This window comes from Pungitius pungitius, chromosome 17 (genome assembly GCF_949316345.1).
Source record: "Pungitius pungitius chromosome 17, fPunPun2.1, whole genome shotgun sequence".
Classification (NCBI taxonomy): Eukaryota; Metazoa; Chordata; class Actinopteri; order Perciformes; family Gasterosteidae; genus Pungitius; species Pungitius pungitius.
Window position 1 is genome coordinate 2,142,265 of NC_084916.1, and position 20,120 is coordinate 2,162,384.

At 47.0% G+C, this 20,120-nt stretch overlaps 1 protein-coding gene across 2 annotated transcripts in view; it reads right to left on the reverse strand.

The window, feature by feature from the left end:
• Nucleotides 1-8,738: 8,738 nt before the first annotated feature.
• The window catches only part of atp9b (ATPase phospholipid transporting 9B), a 35,967-nt gene continuing 24,585 nt past the window's right edge, over nt 8,739-20,120 (reverse strand). Inside the window, exons 16-30 of one of the 2 annotated variants that reach the window (XM_037473971.2) lie at nt 16,673-16,834; nt 16,320-16,412; nt 15,092-15,175; nt 14,760-14,930; nt 14,482-14,580; nt 14,277-14,366; nt 13,524-13,668; nt 13,228-13,292; nt 12,819-12,974; nt 12,653-12,717; nt 12,052-12,160; nt 11,916-11,973; nt 10,711-10,914; nt 10,309-10,341; nt 8,739-10,028 (exon numbers count right to left, since the gene is read on the reverse strand). In XM_037473971.2, coding sequence (XP_037329868.2) covers nt 9,892-10,028; nt 10,309-10,341; nt 10,711-10,914; nt 11,916-11,973; nt 12,052-12,160; nt 12,653-12,717; nt 12,819-12,974; nt 13,228-13,292; nt 13,524-13,668; nt 14,277-14,366; nt 14,482-14,580; nt 14,760-14,930; nt 15,092-15,175; nt 16,320-16,412; nt 16,673-16,834 — 1,671 coding nt within the window. In that variant the 3' untranslated portion in view covers nt 8,739-9,891. The remainder of the gene's footprint in view (nt 10,029-10,308; nt 10,342-10,710; nt 10,915-11,915; nt 11,974-12,051; nt 12,161-12,652; nt 12,718-12,818; nt 12,975-13,227; nt 13,293-13,523; nt 13,669-14,276; nt 14,367-14,481; nt 14,581-14,759; nt 14,931-15,091; nt 15,176-16,319; nt 16,413-16,672; nt 16,835-20,120) is intronic. The other variant, XM_037473972.2, reaches the window with a different exon arrangement.

Below are 20,120 nucleotides of genomic sequence, written 5' to 3' on the forward strand. Positions count from 1 at the left end.
TGTCCGAGTCTGCATCGCGGGGGGGGGGGGGGAGGGTTAGGGGTGGGGGGTGGGGGGGATCCTGGCTCTGCTGGGTCGCCGTGACGCACTTCTCCGGCGCACGGAGGACTTGTGCGCTTTTTTAAAACTTGGGGATCACCTCGGCTGGCTGACGCACCGACCCCTCCCTCCGCGCTGTGATGCGTCCACGCACAAACCCTCCCACAGATGGGTCCGGCGGAGGGATCCTCTCCGGGTTGGTCTTTTTCTTTTCTCTCAGTAAGGCTGGGAGAAGGTGAAGCGGATCCCTGATGTAGTAAAGTTAGTGAGATGAAGCTGAGGAGGGACAAAGCAAACCTCCAGTGTTGGGATTAAACGTTTTAAACCCAGCTAGGAGGAGGGATCTCGCGCGCGCGCGCGCGCGCGCGCGCGCGCACACACACACACACACACACACACACACACACACACACACACACACACACACACACACACACACACACACACACACACACACACACACACACACACACACACACACACACACACACACACACACACACACACACACACACACACACACACACACACACACACACACACACACACACACACACACACACACACACACACACACACACACACACACACACACACACACACACACACACAAAAGAAAAACATATTGTCCCTATTGTCCACGAATTGGGTCTGTTCTCCTTGGCTGATTGAGTCATCAACATGCTGCTCCTGAAATCTCCTCAAATCAAGATGTATGTGCACACCAGTCCTCGTGAGCATTTTCACTTCAAACATCTGCCATTGCGGCCCCTGGAAGAGCCATTCATCAGCTGGTCGTAGCAGCTGGAGGCCGCTGGGACAGGTGGAAACGCAAACACGATGCTTCCTTCAGATGTTCTATATGGGCGGCGTTGCTGAAGGCTCTCCCTGACATAGAGCAGTCTGCGGCGCCCCAGAACACATCATTATCCATACTTTCGTGGAAGTGCTATATAAAAATCAAGCAGTGTACCCAGTCATTTGACACGGTGAACTGAGAATCTTCAGAAGGTCTTTTGGTTCCCCCCGTAAGCCCGCTCTCTGCGGGTTTCGGCGTGTACTCGTTGGGCTTCTTCTTTCTGCAAGCCGGGCCGCTGCTATCTTGGGTCAGGTCTGGACCGCTCAGCAGCCGGGCGCGTGGTTCCCCGGGATGACACCGGTCACATGGTGGCGCTTTCGGAGGTGGTAAGCCCCACACGCTGAGTCACTGCAGAATCTTATCAGCTGGCCATGGTTGGTGTGACCCTTAGAGGTGGTGTGTACCCGGGGGAGGAGTGGGGGGAGGTGGGGGGGGGGGGGGTTTCTCAGCTGGCTGGTGCCAAGATGTGTGAGGTCATCATTTCATGGATGATCAGCTCTTGATCCACATTTGTCTCCATTACGCGGATCTCTTCCATCATTTAGGAACCTCAAACGTTCCTTTGACCTCATGGAAATCAGTCATGGGCCTAGGCGGGGTGGGGTGGAGGTGGTGGTGGAGGGGGGGGGGGGGTTAACGGGGGAGCACAAGTCAGGATTGCCACTCAACAGTTGTGTGTAGCTGGGGCAGTAAACACTCCCCCCCCGGCTGCAGTTAATAAATAGCACCGCTGCTGATTGACTCGTGGTCTCGTCTACGTCGGGGCGGCGCGGGGGCCAGCAATGCCTGGCCCGGGTTAGTGGACACATCGGTAACAGGCCACTACCGGGGTGGGTTCGGAGACACAACTGTGCAGGCTGGGAGTTGTGTGTTAGTCTCACGTGTCAGGCGTAAATCAAGCGTCCAGTCAGTTGAGACCAGTCCACGTCAAGTCGCTCAGAGGTTGGTGGAGACCAAAGTCAGAGCTGGAATCACGCTCACCAAAAATGGACAAAACTACTGCTGTGATTGGTTGCTACATCGCTGAAGCCACGTGGTCCACCATTGGAGGACGGCGAAAAAAAACACGAGATTTTCTTTTACTCCAAAAACAGACTTTCCCACCCAGTAACGAGGGTTAAAGGCAGTGACACAAAGAGCAATTGTTTGGCAACTTGGACGAGCAGCGATGAGCTGGCTCAGAGTCGTCGCTTCAATCCCACGGGAGCATTTTGTCACCATGGGAACGCTTTCAGTTAGTGAGTATTGCCCCAGTGCATCGATGCAACTGAAAGGATTACGGGGGGGGGGGGGGGGGGGGGTGACAATATTTCTTTAACTAACCGTGAGAGAGACCTTTCACTGACAGATAGTGAGCACATCTGCTTTGCCCCTGGTGGCGCAATCCTTGGGGCCGACGAGTGGCACAATCACATCGCACTGTGGATCATCTTCATTGTGTCAGAGAGACATTAAAAAAAAAAAAAAAAACGAATCCCCCACTTCTCGCGCTGTTGTCACAAACACACGTTTTTGTCATCTACTCTCTCCCGCACTGCCAAACTCGGCGGCGAACACGCTGCCCGGTATGACGTGGTTTGGCCGCAGCGAGGTGGAAAAGACCTCAACTCGCCTTTCTTTCCACAGAATCCCAGTGCCTGGCTTTATTCGTCTCTCCGAACCAGAAGGCCCGATGGAACATTGGACGGCATTGTAAGTTATTCATAAGCGAAGGAACGACCCCAAAAATGCTAGCGTTCCCACTGCTGAATCACCTGTTTGTTTTGGAAAAACCAAATGAAGGGAAAAGGGAAAAAAAGATATATTACTGTGCGTCTTTGTGTTTTGAGCCCCCGGCTCACACACCTCTTTCACCATATGTGCGCTCATAACAGATATTTTATAAAGTGTTTCTTGATGTACAATAATAAAAAAATCATGAATATTCTCTGTCACCACGAGTTGAGCGCAGGCCGCGCCGAGGAAAAAACGGTTCCAGGGGACGTTAAGTAATTTGTGAACAAAAATGTTTGCTCAGACTTGAAAAGGGTCTTTGGCGCAGCGTCCGGTGGCCTGAAAAGACCGGGCAGAAGATGCGAGGCGTGACGTCTCACCACAGAGACAGCACTTCCTCACCCAGGTCAAGCTTCTGGAGGGCGGGGTCCTACCAGCTGGGGACCTGATCACCGACTCGCTGCTTTTAATCATCCTTGTGGTTATTGTAGTCAGTATAAGCTTCTACTATTCGGGTTATTTGACCTGTCAGAGGAGCGGTGACCCCCCCCTCACCACACCCCAGCGCCATCCCCGCTCTTTCTTAGTCGGACTTCCTGTCTCCCTTCAATGTCCCCCCCCCCCCCCGCCGCCGCCGCCGCTGTGACGGAATCCCCTGCTCTGTTTCCTGTTGTGAAGGCCCGTTGCTCGGTTACGGGCCGAGGGAGGAGTTTTTATGGCCCGGGGAGGGTTCGCAGAAGGCCCCGAGGTTCATTTTCTCTCTCGCTAGCTGGCCTTAACTCACACACACACACACACAACACTGAGTACCCCCCCCAACCCCCCCCGGCACACAGCCCTTTACTATCTCTCGGGCCGCACGGGCCCTTTTTTCCACGAGCCAAGAATGGAGCTACTGTAGCTGCAGGGACGTGTGGTCACACGGAGGCCTCCTCGCCGCGTGGAGATGCTTGTGGGTTCGGCTCTACCGACGCACGCCTTCACACGGTTGGTGGGATTGACAAAACACGGGTGCGTTTGCGAGCGACATGTCGAGCGGTTGATTGAAGCATTAAAAGCAGCAAACAATGAAGTGCTAGAAATAGGAGAGCTGGGCAAGACGAGCCTCGACGTTGTTTGTTTAAATGCGAGACGTTTTATGAGAAATGTTGAAGTGCTTAAGCAGTTCGTGTGTCAGCTGACGCACTAAGACGGCTTTAAAGTGTCAGGGAAAGTGCGAGAGGAGCTAGCACTGAAAGCAAATCAAGTGTCACTCAAAAAAGGCACTAAAAAAAGGACAGGGGTGCACCCAAAAGCAGACGAACGGGTGAAGGAGCAAAAACACAACCACGACGGAGAGGGTTGAAGAGTCAGTTGAGGAAAAGGAGGAGAAGGTGGAGAAGGAGGAGAAGGTGGAGGAGACGACGACATTGTTTGCAGTTGGGTCTCCAGCGGCCTCCTTTGTACACGCGTCAATAACGGAGCGTTTTGACCCGAACGAAGAGGTCTCGACCCCTCTCTCCCAGTCGCAGTAACTTCATCTCTACTGGTTGTTGCTTCTTAACACAAACGCGGCGCTTGGGAATGTTCAAACTGCCTCAGTCAGATGGAATATGGCCGGAGACCCACTTAGGCGCTTAGTAACCAGATAGCATAATGGCAGGTCTCCCTACTGGCGCATAACTCACAAAAAGCAGCAGAAATACGAAGGAATACACTCATTTTTACAAATGTTCCATTCTTCTGGAACTCGGGCCGCGTAAGCGTTTTTTTTTTTTTATCCCACTTACGGGTGTTGGACGAGCTCTACGTCCTACGGAGGGGTATTTTCCATCCAACTCCCCATGCCTGGAGGGCCTCGAATTTAAGTCACGGACAACAATTTCTCATCCAAGAGATGAAACGCTAGATCATAAACGTCCACGCTGACACCGTCAGAGCCCCCGCTGTTGTGTTTCTGCACTTAAAACCGTTAAATAATGAGCGGGGAGCTTATTCTTCTGTGGAAAATAAGAGCTCGGGATGCTTGGCTGTGCGGTCCAGGTCTGGACTCTCATCTCTTGGAGGTTTTTACATAAGCCGTGCGGCGCTGAATGTAAACACATTTGACAGCCAAAGTGCTGCAGGGACCGAATGTGTCTGAAAAAAAAAAACACCACCACCACTTAATATCTGAGCTCTGGTGAAGAAGTTCTGATTAAACCTCGAAAAAAGGCAACGGGTACAAATGTGAACGCAACAAAACGGGGAAAGGGAGCCGTCATCACGCGAGGTGGTCTTGAAATATTGATGCGACCCTGAATGTGGCCAAAAGGGGTCTTTGAAAGAAGTTAGTTAGAACTTTATCAGGTCCTCACGTCCTGACACTGAAACCTTTATTTCACCATTTCTGCCCATTTTAGTTTTAGACTTGCCAAGAAAAGACGCTACGGGTATTTGGTGACAGATTTACACAGAAGATCTCGTCAGTTTAAAGGGCCATGCATTGAATAGTTCACAAATACTAAATTCAATTAAATTCATTAAAGAGCAGGAGATTGAAAAATACATTTAGTAAAATGAGGACACAACAATAAGCTGTTCAGTGTACAGCACGTGGATTTTCTGGGACATAATGGGTGTGTTTTAACAGAGTAACTGGTTGAAAATACACTTTCATGGTGGTTTGGCCTCGACTCGTTGTGACCAACAATCAAAAAGTCAACCCAAAGTCCAATATCTGCCACCTTTTAAATCTAAGTTATTACAGTCTGGTATTCTTGAGGGCATAAATACATCCTTTAGAAAATGGTCGTTAACATCCTTCTTAATGAATGCAGTCTGAACTGGAAGCATCTTTTATCCTCAAAATTCACATTCAGATATTTTTGTGACAGTTGTTTTCTCTGGATTTATAAAAAAAAAAAAAATTATTCTGTGACCAGATCTTTCATTTTTATTTGTTCTTCCTTTAAGAGCACCGTGAGCGTCTGGAGCACTTAGCCTCGTCCTTCTTCTCAATATAAAAGCTATTTTAGAAGGGAGGCCGTCAGACGGAGGCATGATGCATGAACAACATTAGATAATTAACATACAAGCTTCTCATTGTATACCGATAAGTGAGACTTGATTAAAAGTGACCAGGAAAAGCCAACCTGTGATTAGTGCTAAATTATGTAATCAGCTTTGTGGACTTGATATATCTGTATTACAGCCTTTTTAACTTGAGTTCTATGTAGTCTTCCTGGTTGATTATCTAATGTTGTTCCCTTAAAATGTAGTGTGTATATATATATATATATAGTTATCGATGAAAAGGAGCCTCAAAAGAATGAATCTCAACATTGTTTCACCAAAAAAAAAATCAGCATCCAACAAAGAGGAGCTGTTCTCTCTTAGGTCACATGGCCATTATCCGGCCCATCAGAGCTCCTCATGCAGCACATTGACCACAGCTGCTTCAGTTGAACAGAGCAGGCCGGTCTTCATGGCGCGGCACGGGTTAAAAAAAAAAGGAGCTGCAGCCCTCCTTGCCCCCCGGAGGGAGGACGAGGAGATGAAAGAGAACCTCCTAACATGTTTGAGCCAGCGGACCATCACATTCATCGTGGGTCGCCCCCCCCCCCCCCAGCCCACAAAGTGCTTCCCCCTCCGAGAGGACAAATTGATAACACATTGTCAGTTCGCTCCGTGAGCGCCTCAGATTACATAGTAAATCATATCTTCTCTTTCACTGTGTACTTTAAAGCTTCCTCTGTAGCCTTCACATCTACACTCACCGGCCACTTTATTAGGTACACCTGTCCAACTGCTCGTTAACACTTAATTTCTAAGCAGCCAATCACATGGCGGCAACTCAGTGCATTTAGGCATGTAGACATTGTCAAGACAATCTCCTGCAGTTCAAACCGAGCATCAGTATGGGGAAGAAAGGTGATTTGAGTGACTTTGAACGTGGCATGATTGTTGGTACCAGAAGGGCTGGTCTGAGTATTTCAGAAACTGCTAATCTACTGGGATTTTCACGCACAACCATCTCTAGGGTTTACAGAGAATGGTCCGAAAAAGAAAAAACATCCAGTGAGCGGCAGTTCTGTGGGCGGAAATGCCTTGTTGATGCCAGAGGTCAGAGGAGAATGGCCAGACTGGTTCGAGCTGATAGAAGGGCAACAGTGACTCAAATAACCACCCGTTACAACCAAGGTGGGCATAAGAGCATCTCTGAACGCACAGTACGTCCAACTTTGAGGCAGATGGGCTACAGCAGCAGAAGACCACACCGGGTGCCACTCCTTTCAGCTAAGAACAGGAAACTGAGGGTACAATTTGCACAAGCTCATCGAAATTGGACAATAGAAGATTGGAAAAACGTTGCCTGGTCTGATGAGTCTCGATTTCTGCTGCGACATTCGGATGGTAGGGTCAGAATTTGGCGTCTACAACATGAAAGCATGGATCCATCCTGCCTTGTATCAACGGTTCAGGCTGGTGGTGGTGGTGTCATGGTGTGGGGAATATTTTCTTGGCACTCTTTGGGCCCCTTGGTACCAATTGAGCATCGTTGCAACGCCACAGCCTACCTGAGTATTGTTGCTGACCATGTCCATCCCTTTATGACCACAATGTACCCAACTTCTGATGGCTACTTTCAGCAGGATAATGCGCCATGTCATAAAGCTGGAATCATCTCAGACTGGTTTCTTGAACATGACAATGAGTTCGCTGTACTCAAATGGCCTCCACAATCACCAGATCTCAATCCAATAGAGCATCTTTGGGATGTGGTGGAACGGGAGATTCGCATCATGGATGTGCAGCCGACAAATCTGCGGCAACTGTGTGATGCCATCATGTCAATATGGACCAAACTCCCTGAGGAATGCTTCCAGCACCTTGTTGAATCTATGCCACGAAGAATTGAGGCAGTTCTGAAGGCAAAAGGGGGTCCAACCCGTTACTAGCATGGGGTACCTAATAAAGTGGCCGGTGAGTGTAAAAGCCCACTCTGTAATTACCAAAAAGTGTTATTTCTAAACCATCGGGGCTCAGAGTCGCTATTATTGGAAGATCCCCTCCAGCTACACAAGATGTCTCTTCAGCGAGGAGCCCTTCCTCAGTGCGTGAGCCATCACGGTTTCAAGTTGTCGTACTCGAGTTCATTGGGAATTGGTTATTGACGGGACCGGGTGTTCATCCGAGGTTGGAGGGCATCGAAAAGCAGCCCTCGAGGGTCTTTCTCTGCACACCGATCGTTGCACAGAATGAAGTGCAACTCATTTTAGGTGGACTTTGAAGGAGACGTCTCACAGGGGTATGCTCCCATAAACCTGCTTTGTGACATAAGAAGAGCCAAATCAGATGGTCTCTGCTGCAAGGCAGCCCGGGAACACGCCGACTGGGTGGTCTTTATTTCACTAGCTAGCACGGAGAAGTAAGCATGACATGTCCTCCGCCATCAGGTATTAATGAGCGGTATTAAAAGTACGCACATTCTTGGAAAGGTCCAGTGTGTGCACTTGGCTGGCGTCTAGCAGTGAGTTGGCAGATTGAAGCTTCTCCAAACGGCTCATTCTAGAGTGGGTTTAAGGTGTGTTAGTTAAGATTTCCTGTTTGAGTCTCAAACTATCGTGGGGATGAAATAATCTCAAACTTAAAGGGGAAATATCCGGTTAAAATCAATAAAAATGACTGCTTTTATATCAGGAGTCACAAGTTTGTTAGCCACAGGTTATAAAATCATATATGGAGTGTTTTGAAAATGAAGTAACAAGCAAATGATCAAGCAGAGTGCACAAAATCTTACAAAATACTGTTACCTCATCAGTTACCTTCAACTTCATATACCAGGAAACTTTGATGGGAATGCTGTCCATTAAGGGGCAGAAATGTGTGTGCGGAAAAGGCAATAAAAGCTTGTCCTGTGAGAACAAAATCACATTACTGACATGAGGGATTTATTGTATTATTGAGCAGATAAGAGTGCATCGACAATGTTACAGGTGGGATTAATCTCATCAGAACAGAAGTAGTTTCTTAAACTATCCAATACCTCTAAATGGTCAATAATGCTGTGCTTATTAATGCTCCTCAGTCTCTGTCTCCATCTAGTGGCCACATGATGAACATCACGCACAATCCCGTGCTCCTTTTAAGAGTAGAAAAGAGGAACTTCTTGGCATCCTTTGTCTCGTTTTATTATTTATTACGTACTAACATATAAATAACAGACATTGTTAGAAGCCGTAATACGGCGTGGGGAACGCAACTTGACAAGAAAGAAAAGTTTATACAACATCACGTACACACAAAAAAGCCATGACAGAAGAAACAGGAATCAACATTTGGAATTGAAATGATGGACCCGAGTTGGACTCAAATAGGATTCCCACAGAGATACAACCTGACTGTATGTTGTTAGTACACAGAGCGAGTTATAATACTCATTCCCCCAAAGAGCTAAACGTCAACGTCTGCTACGGAAACCCAGAAGAGTCTCATTATCGGTTAAGGCCTAAAGAAATGACTATTTCTAAGTACTTTTCGTGCTCCGGGAAGTCGAGATCCGGCTGAAGCAACGAAAGCTCCTGCACATGAACAGCGATGAGGATGAGGCACAAAAGCGGGAGAGTGCCATGTGATCGAGGTCACACATCACGAGGAGGAGCGATGGACTCGCCGTCGTAGAAATGTGCAGGACATACGGCGCGTCATGAGGTCAGTGAATGTCACCGTGAATGTCGTCATTTTAAGGAGCGCAGTGAGGTCTTAGATCGATTTACTTACAGAAAGGCAGGAAAACATTCAAAGTAACGACTTTTTATTTTCTCTTTTATCCCTTACAGCAACTTACCTCCGCTCAAAGACGCAGGACAGCAAATTTATATTTTATAATACCTGGAATAAAAAAAAAAAAGACATGACACTTGAAATGAATTAGGAACCTCGCGTATAAAAAGCAATGCGGTGTATAAAATAAAATTTGAAGCCGATTTGTTTAAAATGCTCTAAAACTAAAATGAAGGCAGATGGACCCCTTTTTTTCACCGACAAACGGGGGTCGAGTTACAAGTGCAGTCTCTCGCACCATGTTGCCCTCCCACCCTTTGCAGTCATTGATTTCATGTGTTTTTCAAGTAATCCCAAGTCTCAGTGACATAATCCAAAGAACATTTCATTTCTCTCCATGTGCGATTGTTCCAGTGGTTCCTTACCTTTCCATCACTCACGATCAGTGATTGAACAAAAAAAAAAAGTAGTAGAAAGTGCTGAAAGGTCAAAGAAGCACTACAAAACCAACGTAATCCCAGTGATCCCAGTGGGGCTCATGACGACAGTTTGGAGTAGCTCGGCGGGGAGAACTTGCGCTTCAGGTATTTGATTATATAGAGAGGAAGACAGCTGACCAACGTGATGGCGGACACCTTCCACAGGAAAGGCCAGGTGGTGATGAACGACAGGTCTGTGGGAGATGAGGCAAGAGCAGAGGCTTCAGGCACCGCGCCTCGCGTTACCGCGTGAATGAATGACTGCACGGAGGGAATTCAATGGAGTAACGGAAAAAAAAAAACACGCAAGCGGTGAAAAGCAACATCGATAGCCGGGCATTTCAAAATGGGATCGTTTGTCGAATCACGTCGTCACAGCACGGGATGCGGGGGAAAAAACTGAACCGTGGAATGACAACACGGGTGAAACATGCTGAGCGAGTGCAAACATTCATTCCCGGGCAGCACACCTACCCAGGAAGGCTCCAAAGGACACCCTGCCTATGCCTGTCACACACAGCAGCAGAAACAGAGTGAGGCCGGCACGCAGGTTACCAGTGAGTACGGAGAGAGAGGGGGGGGGGGGGGGGGGCATCAAAGCACACAGCTGCACAAACACCAAAGTCTTAAGTTGTACTACAAAAGGTACTGTGGGCTCACAAGGAGTCAGAGGTGTGGGCTCCACGTGGGAAACAGACAAATCAAAGGAGAGGGTTTGGATTTCTGCTGGTGGGACGGCGAGCAAAGCAACGTACAGGAAGACCTTCTGAAGTCTGAAGACACAAACCGACCGACCGAGGCAGCAGAAGCTCCCATGTTTTGGGGAGTTGGATCATTCAGTAGTAATATATATATATATATATGTTTCATGCTTACCAAAGTACTCGTTGAGGAAGGCGAGGGAAGCCAGGTAGCAGCCCAGGCTGAAGAACTCGGCCACCACCATGAGCCAGTGCCAGGTGCGGATGGTCAGCGCCACCATCAGCAGCTCCGTGAGGACGAGCGCCGTGAAGGAGATGGCGACCACGTGCACGAACTCCGACTCAAACAGCAGCAGCGCGCCGTACATCAGGATGCCCCCTGGTGGAGAGGACGGGTCGTTACCGGGGGGGGGGGGGAGAGGCTGAGATTTTGAAGAGAGAGGGACGGGGGTCTAGGACGTTGAGTTAAGGATCAATGTGTCTGGAGACAAGGAATGATTCAATAACCTTATTTGAGAGCTTAAAATAGATAAGACGGATAAATGGTCACTTTATTAATCCCCAAAGGGGGATTTTTTGCCGGGGTGCTGATTAACATCTTTAATAATCCAGACACTCGCTCATCTTCGGGCGCCTCATGTATCCCGATAGCCCTTTTTATCGCCATAACACGACACAAATTGAGCCTGACAGCCTGTAGCTGATGACATAATTGCTTTTTTCATAGTCACATTCCAGCAGGTTAAACTGCTGAAATGAAAGCTAGATTGGCGCCTAATATTTTCTTCCCATTTCCGTCATTCCTCTCGTATCGTCTTCACGTTTCTTTTTTTTTTCTCGCCCCCATCCGCCTCCCACCACACGGCCCTGCATTGGCCCTTTAATTAAAAAGCATCGAGCTGTCAGGAAGTCACGCTCCAGCAGGAACATGGATCTTTCTCGCGCGCTGCATGGCTTAGCGATTACAGAAATATCGATTTACCGGACAGACAAAAGCCCGCATGTAGGGACGGATGGCGGTTGGAAACCTAAGATACTGAGAAACTGACTGTGTGAGAGTTTGAAGGGGCCCGGAGACCGTGGTATTAAGGCACCGTATTCATGATGAAATGGTGGTTGAGGAGTTGCTTTTGACAGTCTACAGTAACCTCCCACTGTGTAACATGCCAGGGGACAATACCAACCCTTTTTTCTCCCTAATATTCTTCTATTTTACTTATCAATTGTCAGTCAGGTTGATCCATTGCGCAACATTTTGGTCTCTATAAAGAAATTCTTTGCAAGCCCTTTGTTATTATATATCAAAATCAGAATCAGCTTTAGTGGTGTTCGCATAGCTATAAAACACAACAATATGTAGAATGGGCCTGCGTGCCTTACCTTGATACACACTTATCAGAACCCAAATGAGGAAGGTCTTGAAAGATAGCGAGCGCCCCTGAAAGAGAGAAACATGAGTCACACATGCGAGGCAAAGAAAAAGAAAAGGTGTGTATTGTGAGAAGAGGTTCTATACCTTGGTGAGGTCCTTATAAAGCTCTGGGTAAAGAAGCGCCATCTCTGGCTTCACGTCCTGGTCCAGAACCAGGGAGAACACAGGGAACATGGTGTACATAGTGGCGTACCTGCACAGAACACGGCGCTCTTTAGATGCAGATGGCGACATCGTCAATATCCACACATCTATGCCGGCCTTTTTATATCTTTGCTGTATTTAGAAAGCATAAGGTGTGACATTCTCACGCCACAGGCCAAGTAATCAAAACAATTACAAAAGACATGGTCTGGCATTTGTTAAGGAGCAATATTTGATTGGATGGTTTATTATGCGTAGAGGTCTACTTCCCTCCACTGGCTGATTAAAACTAACAAAAATTGAGGATTTGGTTTGGGAAAGTTCTAGAAACATTTGAGATAATGTAAAAAAACTCAACAAAATATATAGCACAGTATTGGTTGTTACATTACAAACATAATGCGGAAAAGTGACTGTGTACACCTTCAAGTAATGACAAACTTTACGATGCCAAACAGGCAGCGTAGAGAACAACCCAGCCAGCAGGTCAGCTGCGTTGGATAAAGTTAAAAACAATAAGCATATTTGGAGGCGTACCTACCCGACCATGAGGAAACCCTGGTACAACGGCACAGAGGCAAAGAAAAATACTGAAGAGAAGACGGCCTGAGGATGGAAGACAAACACAGTGTCATGAGCTCAAATTAAAAAGGGCATTCTTTGAAAGCAGACAAAAAGTGTCTCATGGTTGTTGACGCGTGCTGTACCTGCATGGCGGAGATGATCATTCCTCTGTGCATGACGAACTGACCGAGCGCTGCAGAGCGCTTGTAGCTGTTCCTGCCGTGAACCATGAGCAGGCGGCCGATGTGCTTGAACTGAGTGATGGAGAAGTCTGCGGCCAGAGACGCCTGCTTCCCTTCCTGTCTCCACACACACACACACACACACAGAGATAGACGGCGACGGGTTGTGAAGCATTGAAACTCTTCAGTACCACCTGCTCCGAGATAAATAACCTCAAAATTGAAAATAAAAAAAGGTGGCGGCAGGGTGTTTGACTTGAGTTTCAAAGAAGCCATTCCATTCAAGATGTTCACGGTTGGAGTCGAGGTCCACCAGTGTTTGTGGAAAATCTCTGGATTCACTTTTTATTTAGTTTAGTGAAACGTTTACCTTTCCTTCAATTCCAATACCACAGTCTGCAGCCTGGATCATACTGACATCATTTCCTCCATCCCCTGCACCAAAATCAGAAAAATCACTTATTTGACATGTTCCAGGCCTTTGCTGGGCGCTTCTCCTGCTGAGCTTTGACTGCCATCTTGTGGTTAAACCCAGTTATATATATATATATATATATATATATATATATATATATATATATATATATATATATATATATATGATTGTTGTGCGTCTTTAAACAATATACTATAACAGAAAGCAATGCCGCGGCACTCGACACTCGCCTATGGCGCAGGTTCTGTTGGCCGTGTGCTGCTGGAGGAGCGTGACGATCTGGGCCTTCTGGGTGGGGGAGCAGCGACAGCAGACCACCGCCGGACACTGACACGCCAGCTCCACAAACTCGTGCTCGTAATACCGCAGGCACACCTAACAGAGACCGAGAGGTGTACATTGCTATTTATTCAATCAGATGGACTTTTAGGCCAATGGCAAAGCTTGTAGAACATGTCGGTGCGTGTTTTCCAACTAAATGGAAAGTACAGAAGCCCTTCGGGTTTAGAGGCAAATGGGGAAAAAAATCTAAACATTGAATCTGATCTTTATTTTTTTCTCACTTGTCTTGATGGGTTTCGCAAACAAAGAAAAATGATCCTGACAAAAAGTATAGTAACTTTTTCCATTACTTTTCACAGGTTCTTAATTCTTAGACACCAGAGAGAGAGATCGATTTAGACCAGACTTATAATTTGAAATGCATCACCAGCATCTAGTTTTTGTCACTTAAATATAAAAAAATGAAATTTCATGTTACTAATTCATTGAAAAGTTATTTTGCCTATGAAAGCAACAACCGACAAAGCAGCATCTTCTAGTGATTCGTTTCGCTCCTCAAGACCTTGGTTGAACTGTTGAAGCGTTGTTATTGGGGGGGGGGGTATTTTCTTTTTTTTTTATCCCTCCCATAGCGGGTTTGGCTGCATACTCGGCATCATCTGCAGGGAAATGTCCCTGTGTGCTGCGTTGTGTTGCAGTACCTCCAAGGAGTCTCCAGAGATGACCAGAGCACAGTCATGTTTCCTTCTGAAGGCGTTGAGCTCCAGATGTGCCTCTCCTCTGTTCGAGATCTGCTCGACAGCCACACAGGAACAATTTCATCACAAGGACATGTTTGTATTCATCGCAAGGCGCATCGTGATCACAACAAAGCGCTGGGAAAGAGCGACAGAGAACCAGGCGTACCGGTTTGAAGACGTGGATGTCCTGGTTTCTGGACACCAAGTGGGAGCTTTTGGCGATGCACGTAGCCGTCTCCAGCTTGTCCCCCGTCAGCATCCAGATCTGAGTAGGAAACAAGAACACAGTTGACTGACGATCTCTCATTCAAAAGGTTTTGTGGATGCTTTAAAACAACTAATTAGTGTTTACGGAGTAGCGTCTTCCGCCATGTTGGGTGTCTGATTGCAGCCCCACATCATTGTTATAATCGTACACATCAAAAAGCATCCGCATGCAGCAACCTTGATGCCAGCGTTCCTCAGCAGCTCCAGCGTGGGCCTAACGTCTGCTTGCAGCTGGTCCTCCACGCCGGTCAGACACAGTAGCTCCATCTCCCTCTCGAGGCTCTCCACCACAGCCGCGACCTTCAGGCCTCGGTCGTGGATGCTCAGCTTCGCCTGGTTGTAGCGGTTCTGCACAAAGAGTTGAGGTGGAAAGGAAAGTTCAAATGTCACAGGCTGACCAGAGTTGAGCCTGCGGTGGACACTTGTCTCATACACCTAAATCCGTGAGGTCTCACGCTGACAGTGTGTGTTACAACCTCAAGTTCCCAACCAGCAGCTTCCACTCTTACCTCAAAGTCCTGATACTGCTCCTCGGACAGAGACTTCTTCGCCACCACTAGCGTCCTCAGGCCTTCTCGGGCCATGTTCCCACACTGACACACAGGAGGGCATGGTGTCAGTAACGCACACTTTATTATATGGTATTTTTTATTTCAGCTTATTTCCAAAGACTAAAATGAACGTTATGTCTTTGAATCAGAAAATGAATCCGAACGTTGTGCTTTCTGCTGCATAAAGACACCATCCACAGTGCTGTCGGTAGTGGCGGATACTTAGCAACCCCAAAGGAATCAATATGGAATAAAATAGCCTCTGGTGAGATTCAGAGGGCACAGTAAAACAACGGGTTGGATGGCGGTTTATTTTTAATATGAAACACCAATGGGGCGTTGATTGGTTATTGACAGGCAGAGTAAGAGCGGCGGATGATCTGACAAGGGGGATTTTACAGCCACATTTAGAACCCCACAGTTCAGGAATATGACATACGGTAATTACTTCAACTCGATGTAGGTCACTAATTAAATCAAACTCTGCCCCCCAGTGCTAGATGACTCAATAATGCCAATATAATTATGAGCATCTGCACACAAGACCTTCGACCACCAGACTCCATGAGTCTCTCCCTGAATGTCCCGAACGCAGGAGGGTACGGTCGCCATGTGCAACAACGCATACGCTTGTCCATTGATTGTCCATCATTTCATAACAATTTACATGTTTGTCATTATCTAGGAGAGGTTGTCTGTAGGTCTGTCTGTCTTTGGGTAGTCTGGCATAGTAGTGTGACCGTATGCTCAAGGACTCCAGTAGGCCTGCTGTGAGTGAACAATAACTTAGCAAATGGGCTAAAAACCAGCCTTACCTAGTCTATTGCACGTCACATTGTGATCTTTGTTGTCTGGTCTTTGCTGAACTGAAGCATCTGTGGATTAATTTCCCATCCGATATGTTATGATGCATGAAACTAGATGAAAACATCTCTGCTGCCATGTTGACTGAAAGGGAAACAGGAGTGAGATCTTCCCTCATTCTTCTAATGTTCTCCTCCAGAAGGCCTCAAGTAAGCAGATGAAGATGCTGAAAGCTCCCGATTGTTGTTTTGCATTGTGTTGTGAGACGGACGTGTCAACATATTTACAGCTGAGTCAGAACCACCAGAAGTGTTCCTGAACTTCACATCTTTTTAAGAATGCAGCCTCAGTATGTACTTTTTATTAGCAACACAGCTTTTACCTCTTCTTCCAACCAGTCGTTGTACTGGACGATGCTCGCCATGGCAACATCCGCGCCCTTCATGTAGAAAGTAATTTCTCCCGTCGACTCCTCCTGAAACAAATTGTAAACAACAATTATTAATTAATGCAAAAACAGAAAACAATAATTCATTTCTTATAATTCACTCCAAATACACAACGTTTCGATGAGGCACAAAGCAGCGCAGTGATGACGGGTTTGACTCCAAAACCGCTGCAATTCAGGTGCGAGTTCCATCCCGAGAACTCAGAAAGAGCAACATATAAGACACTGAAACGCCACACGGGGAAGACGCGTCCACGCATCGCGTCGTTTTATACGAGTTTCCACACCCTGACGATGATGCCCATCCTCTTGCTCTCGGAGGTGAAGGGGAAGATCTGCAGGATGAGGAAGGAGAGAATCTGTCCGGAGGGAGTCCTCAGCTGCAGCGAGGCCAGGTCTCGGTTCACCAGGGTCAGGCCGACGCTCTGCGTCCACCGCACCAGCTCCACCTGAGGAACCACGCCAGCAAATTGAACACGTTGCACATTCTTAACTGACCCCCCCATTGAAGATAACAATGTAGATTAAAAAGGAGCCAATAAAGGCCCACCTCATGATTTTGAGTAGCAATCAAATAATACTGACACTAGGCAACAAATATGAGAAACGACCTTGATGAATAAGTGCATGAACGATAAATATGTGGCGAAAATAAAACGGGTTAAGAGCAAAATGACTTGTTAAAGATGGTAAAGGCTGTGGTCTCAGTGCGCTGGCGTCTGAAAGACGAGGCGCGGGAGAGTTACGGCCTCTCCAGAGCCACCGAGCTCTCATTCAGCTCCAGATAAGTGTTTTTCTGTTTCTCTTTTCCTCCTCAGCAGGAACTGCGGCCCCCCTGAGTGAGCTATCAGCTGCACACGACTCAATCCTCAATGGGTTCATTTTCAATTTGCTCACTCAAAGGTTGTTATTATGCTCTGACCTACAAATTGGAACTTCCTGTTAATACCCCTTCATTTCCACCCGCCCTCCCCTTTTAGCTCGGTAAAAAAGGAGCTGCCTATATTTACTTAACACACATCTGTGTGTCATTATCCTGGTGTGTGTGTGTGTGTGTGTATGTAACACACACAGACAGACACAGGATCCTAAACCCCGCTCTTCCGTCTACCCTTTCAGCTCTACAGGAACTATTTAAAGCGGAGTCGACTAAGACACGGCACGTGAATCATGTGTTACCGCGGTAACAGAAAGGAATACTTTTGACTGCTTAAGCTACCCGATCAATCGTTCCGACTGTCCTCCGGCGATCATGCAAATCCGCAGCGCTGCCTCTAAGCTCAACAGCAGCTCGAGCGTGTCATGAGCACCAACAGTTTCATTCTCTTCCTGTGATGTCACACTGCTCCCGAGCAGCAGAGCAGTACGACACCAACTACAGCAATAGAGAATGAGGCAGAATCTCCATGGATGTATTCTAGTTTGAAGAGCTTGACGCATTAAATAACCGACACGAGTCTTGAGCGTCACTCGGGACATTTGGGCTTTTCGTAGGTTTGGTTTTTATTGTTTTGGCTGTTTTAATGCAAGGCATACATTTTGGAAAGCTTTCAATTCTTTTTATGTTTTCCTTTAAAATGTACGCTCCTTTAGTAAACAGTGTAGGCACAATACAGGCATTGGAGACAAAAAACACCCCAAATGATTCCTAAGCCATTACCTCTTACTGACAATGGTCATTTTGTAAAACACTGGCGTTTAAATCATTGAAATTCTGAAAATGTAGAAATATTTTGTGTTCACACACAGGACAGACGTTGGTTGAAATATGTGAACTACTTCTTGTCAGGGGCATATTATTTTTACCTAGTGTTCTACTTTAACTTAAAAACATGGCGCCCGCCATTTGCGTCGCAACCACTTTTAAAAATAACGGTCCAAGTGTAAAGACATGATGTTATCTGCGTATTTAAGGACCTGTGTTCACCTTATGCTACCAACACCTCGCGTACGCACACTGGGATCGCCTGTTCCTTCCAATTGCATGACTCAGCACACAACCTGCTGCTGTTAAAGGTCACAGGGCGGACTGTTCACAGGGGGGCCGACCAGCAGGTCAGATGACGGCCCCCCGGCTCTCTGCTCGGCCTAACAAACCAGCGCTGACTGAGGAGCGGCGGCCCAAAGGCCCGATGCTGCGGTCGACCAGAGCGGGGAGAGACAAGGATGGGGAGAGGGCTGCAAATGAAAAGGGACAGGAGGGGGGGTACAAAGAGCAGAGTACAAGGGGAAGGGAGCCTCCACCTCTCATCGTCTCCGGGAGGAAATTAAATATTGATCAATTCAAGCAGTGTGGGACAAAAGAGCGAGGGGAGACGGAGCAGAGTGGGCGGGGATATAAATAAATAAATATATACATCAACTCAGAGGGTGTGTGGGGGAGGGGGTGGGGGTGGGCAGACTGGCAAAACTAAGATTTATCTTTCGACACCTTTTAGTTATCTTCATTTTGATTAATAGACTTATAGACTGGGCACGCAAGTCTCACAAAGGCTTCACAACATCCCGCGTGTCTCAAGGCGATAAACATGCCACCCGTCCTAAAATGGGTGTGTATCGGGAAGATGAACTACCCTTCGATATGCTTTAAACTTCTCCTTCTGCGAGTACCGACTGCCACTTCTACTGATCAAATATCGTTGCCCGTCTTCCCGCTATTCAATTATCATCCGCACTCAGTTTCTCTATTGATAGATTCTTGGGTTTGATTAGAGAGGAAGCGTCTTCAGCCATAAATTGGGGATTGTTTCTGTGCCTCGTTCTTCATTCACCAGAGAGGCGGATAGCTCTTAGGCAGCAAATACAAGTGATGAGGTGGCTTAACCTCAAACAGGAGTTTGTGACCTCCGACTTTCGGTTCATGAAGGGACCGTTACGACAAACGAAGGTCATTCAGGATCACCAATAAAACGCTGAGCGGAGGCAGGAAACCGCAGGGGGGGCGGACGTTATTTTGTGATAATCTCCCTTGGTTGTTCTCCCCAGAATGAAAAACAGAGTATATAGAGGTGAGACATTATAAAAGATACACCTCTTCAGACTATACCAAAACACTTGTACTTATAATGGCCTCTTATCTATAGCAAGTTGTAAATCTGCTTATTTAACGGAATTGCACGTTCTTGTTTTTTGTTCATCTGGGTTTGTATTCTTGTTAAAATGCACTTTTTTTAAGTCAGCTAAATGACATCTAATGTAAAAAAAGGGGTAAACCTTCCAAAGGTGTAGACTTCATGCGGTCATTGAATAGCATTAAAAAAGAATGGCTAAAATGTTCTAAATCTTGACGCTGTCCCGGAATGGAACACCATGCAAATATCCAGGGAATCTCCAGTAATGGAAGAAGCTGATCAGTCACGTTAACAAAATGCTTTCCATCATATGTTCAGCGCATCAACTCTTTTTGGACCAAGATTAGAAAAACTCCTTCAAATGAGGCGCTGCCACGTAAAAGATGTTGATGGCTGGTGACTAATGTTGCACGGTGTACCGGTACTAGAAAGGAACCGCGGTACCCTTACGTTGAAAACGGTACGGTTTGGAATATTTTTTGTACCGGTACAAGCAGCAACCAGAGCGCAGTGTTCCTCCCTGTCGGGCTGCCTGCGCGCATTGACTGGGTGGGCGGGGCTTCCAGCTCACATGCAACAGGCAGCCGTCACTCACAGAGTCATCTCAGGGAGACGTGTCCTCAGAAAAGATGCCAGAAGTGAGATCTGGAAATACTTTGGGTAC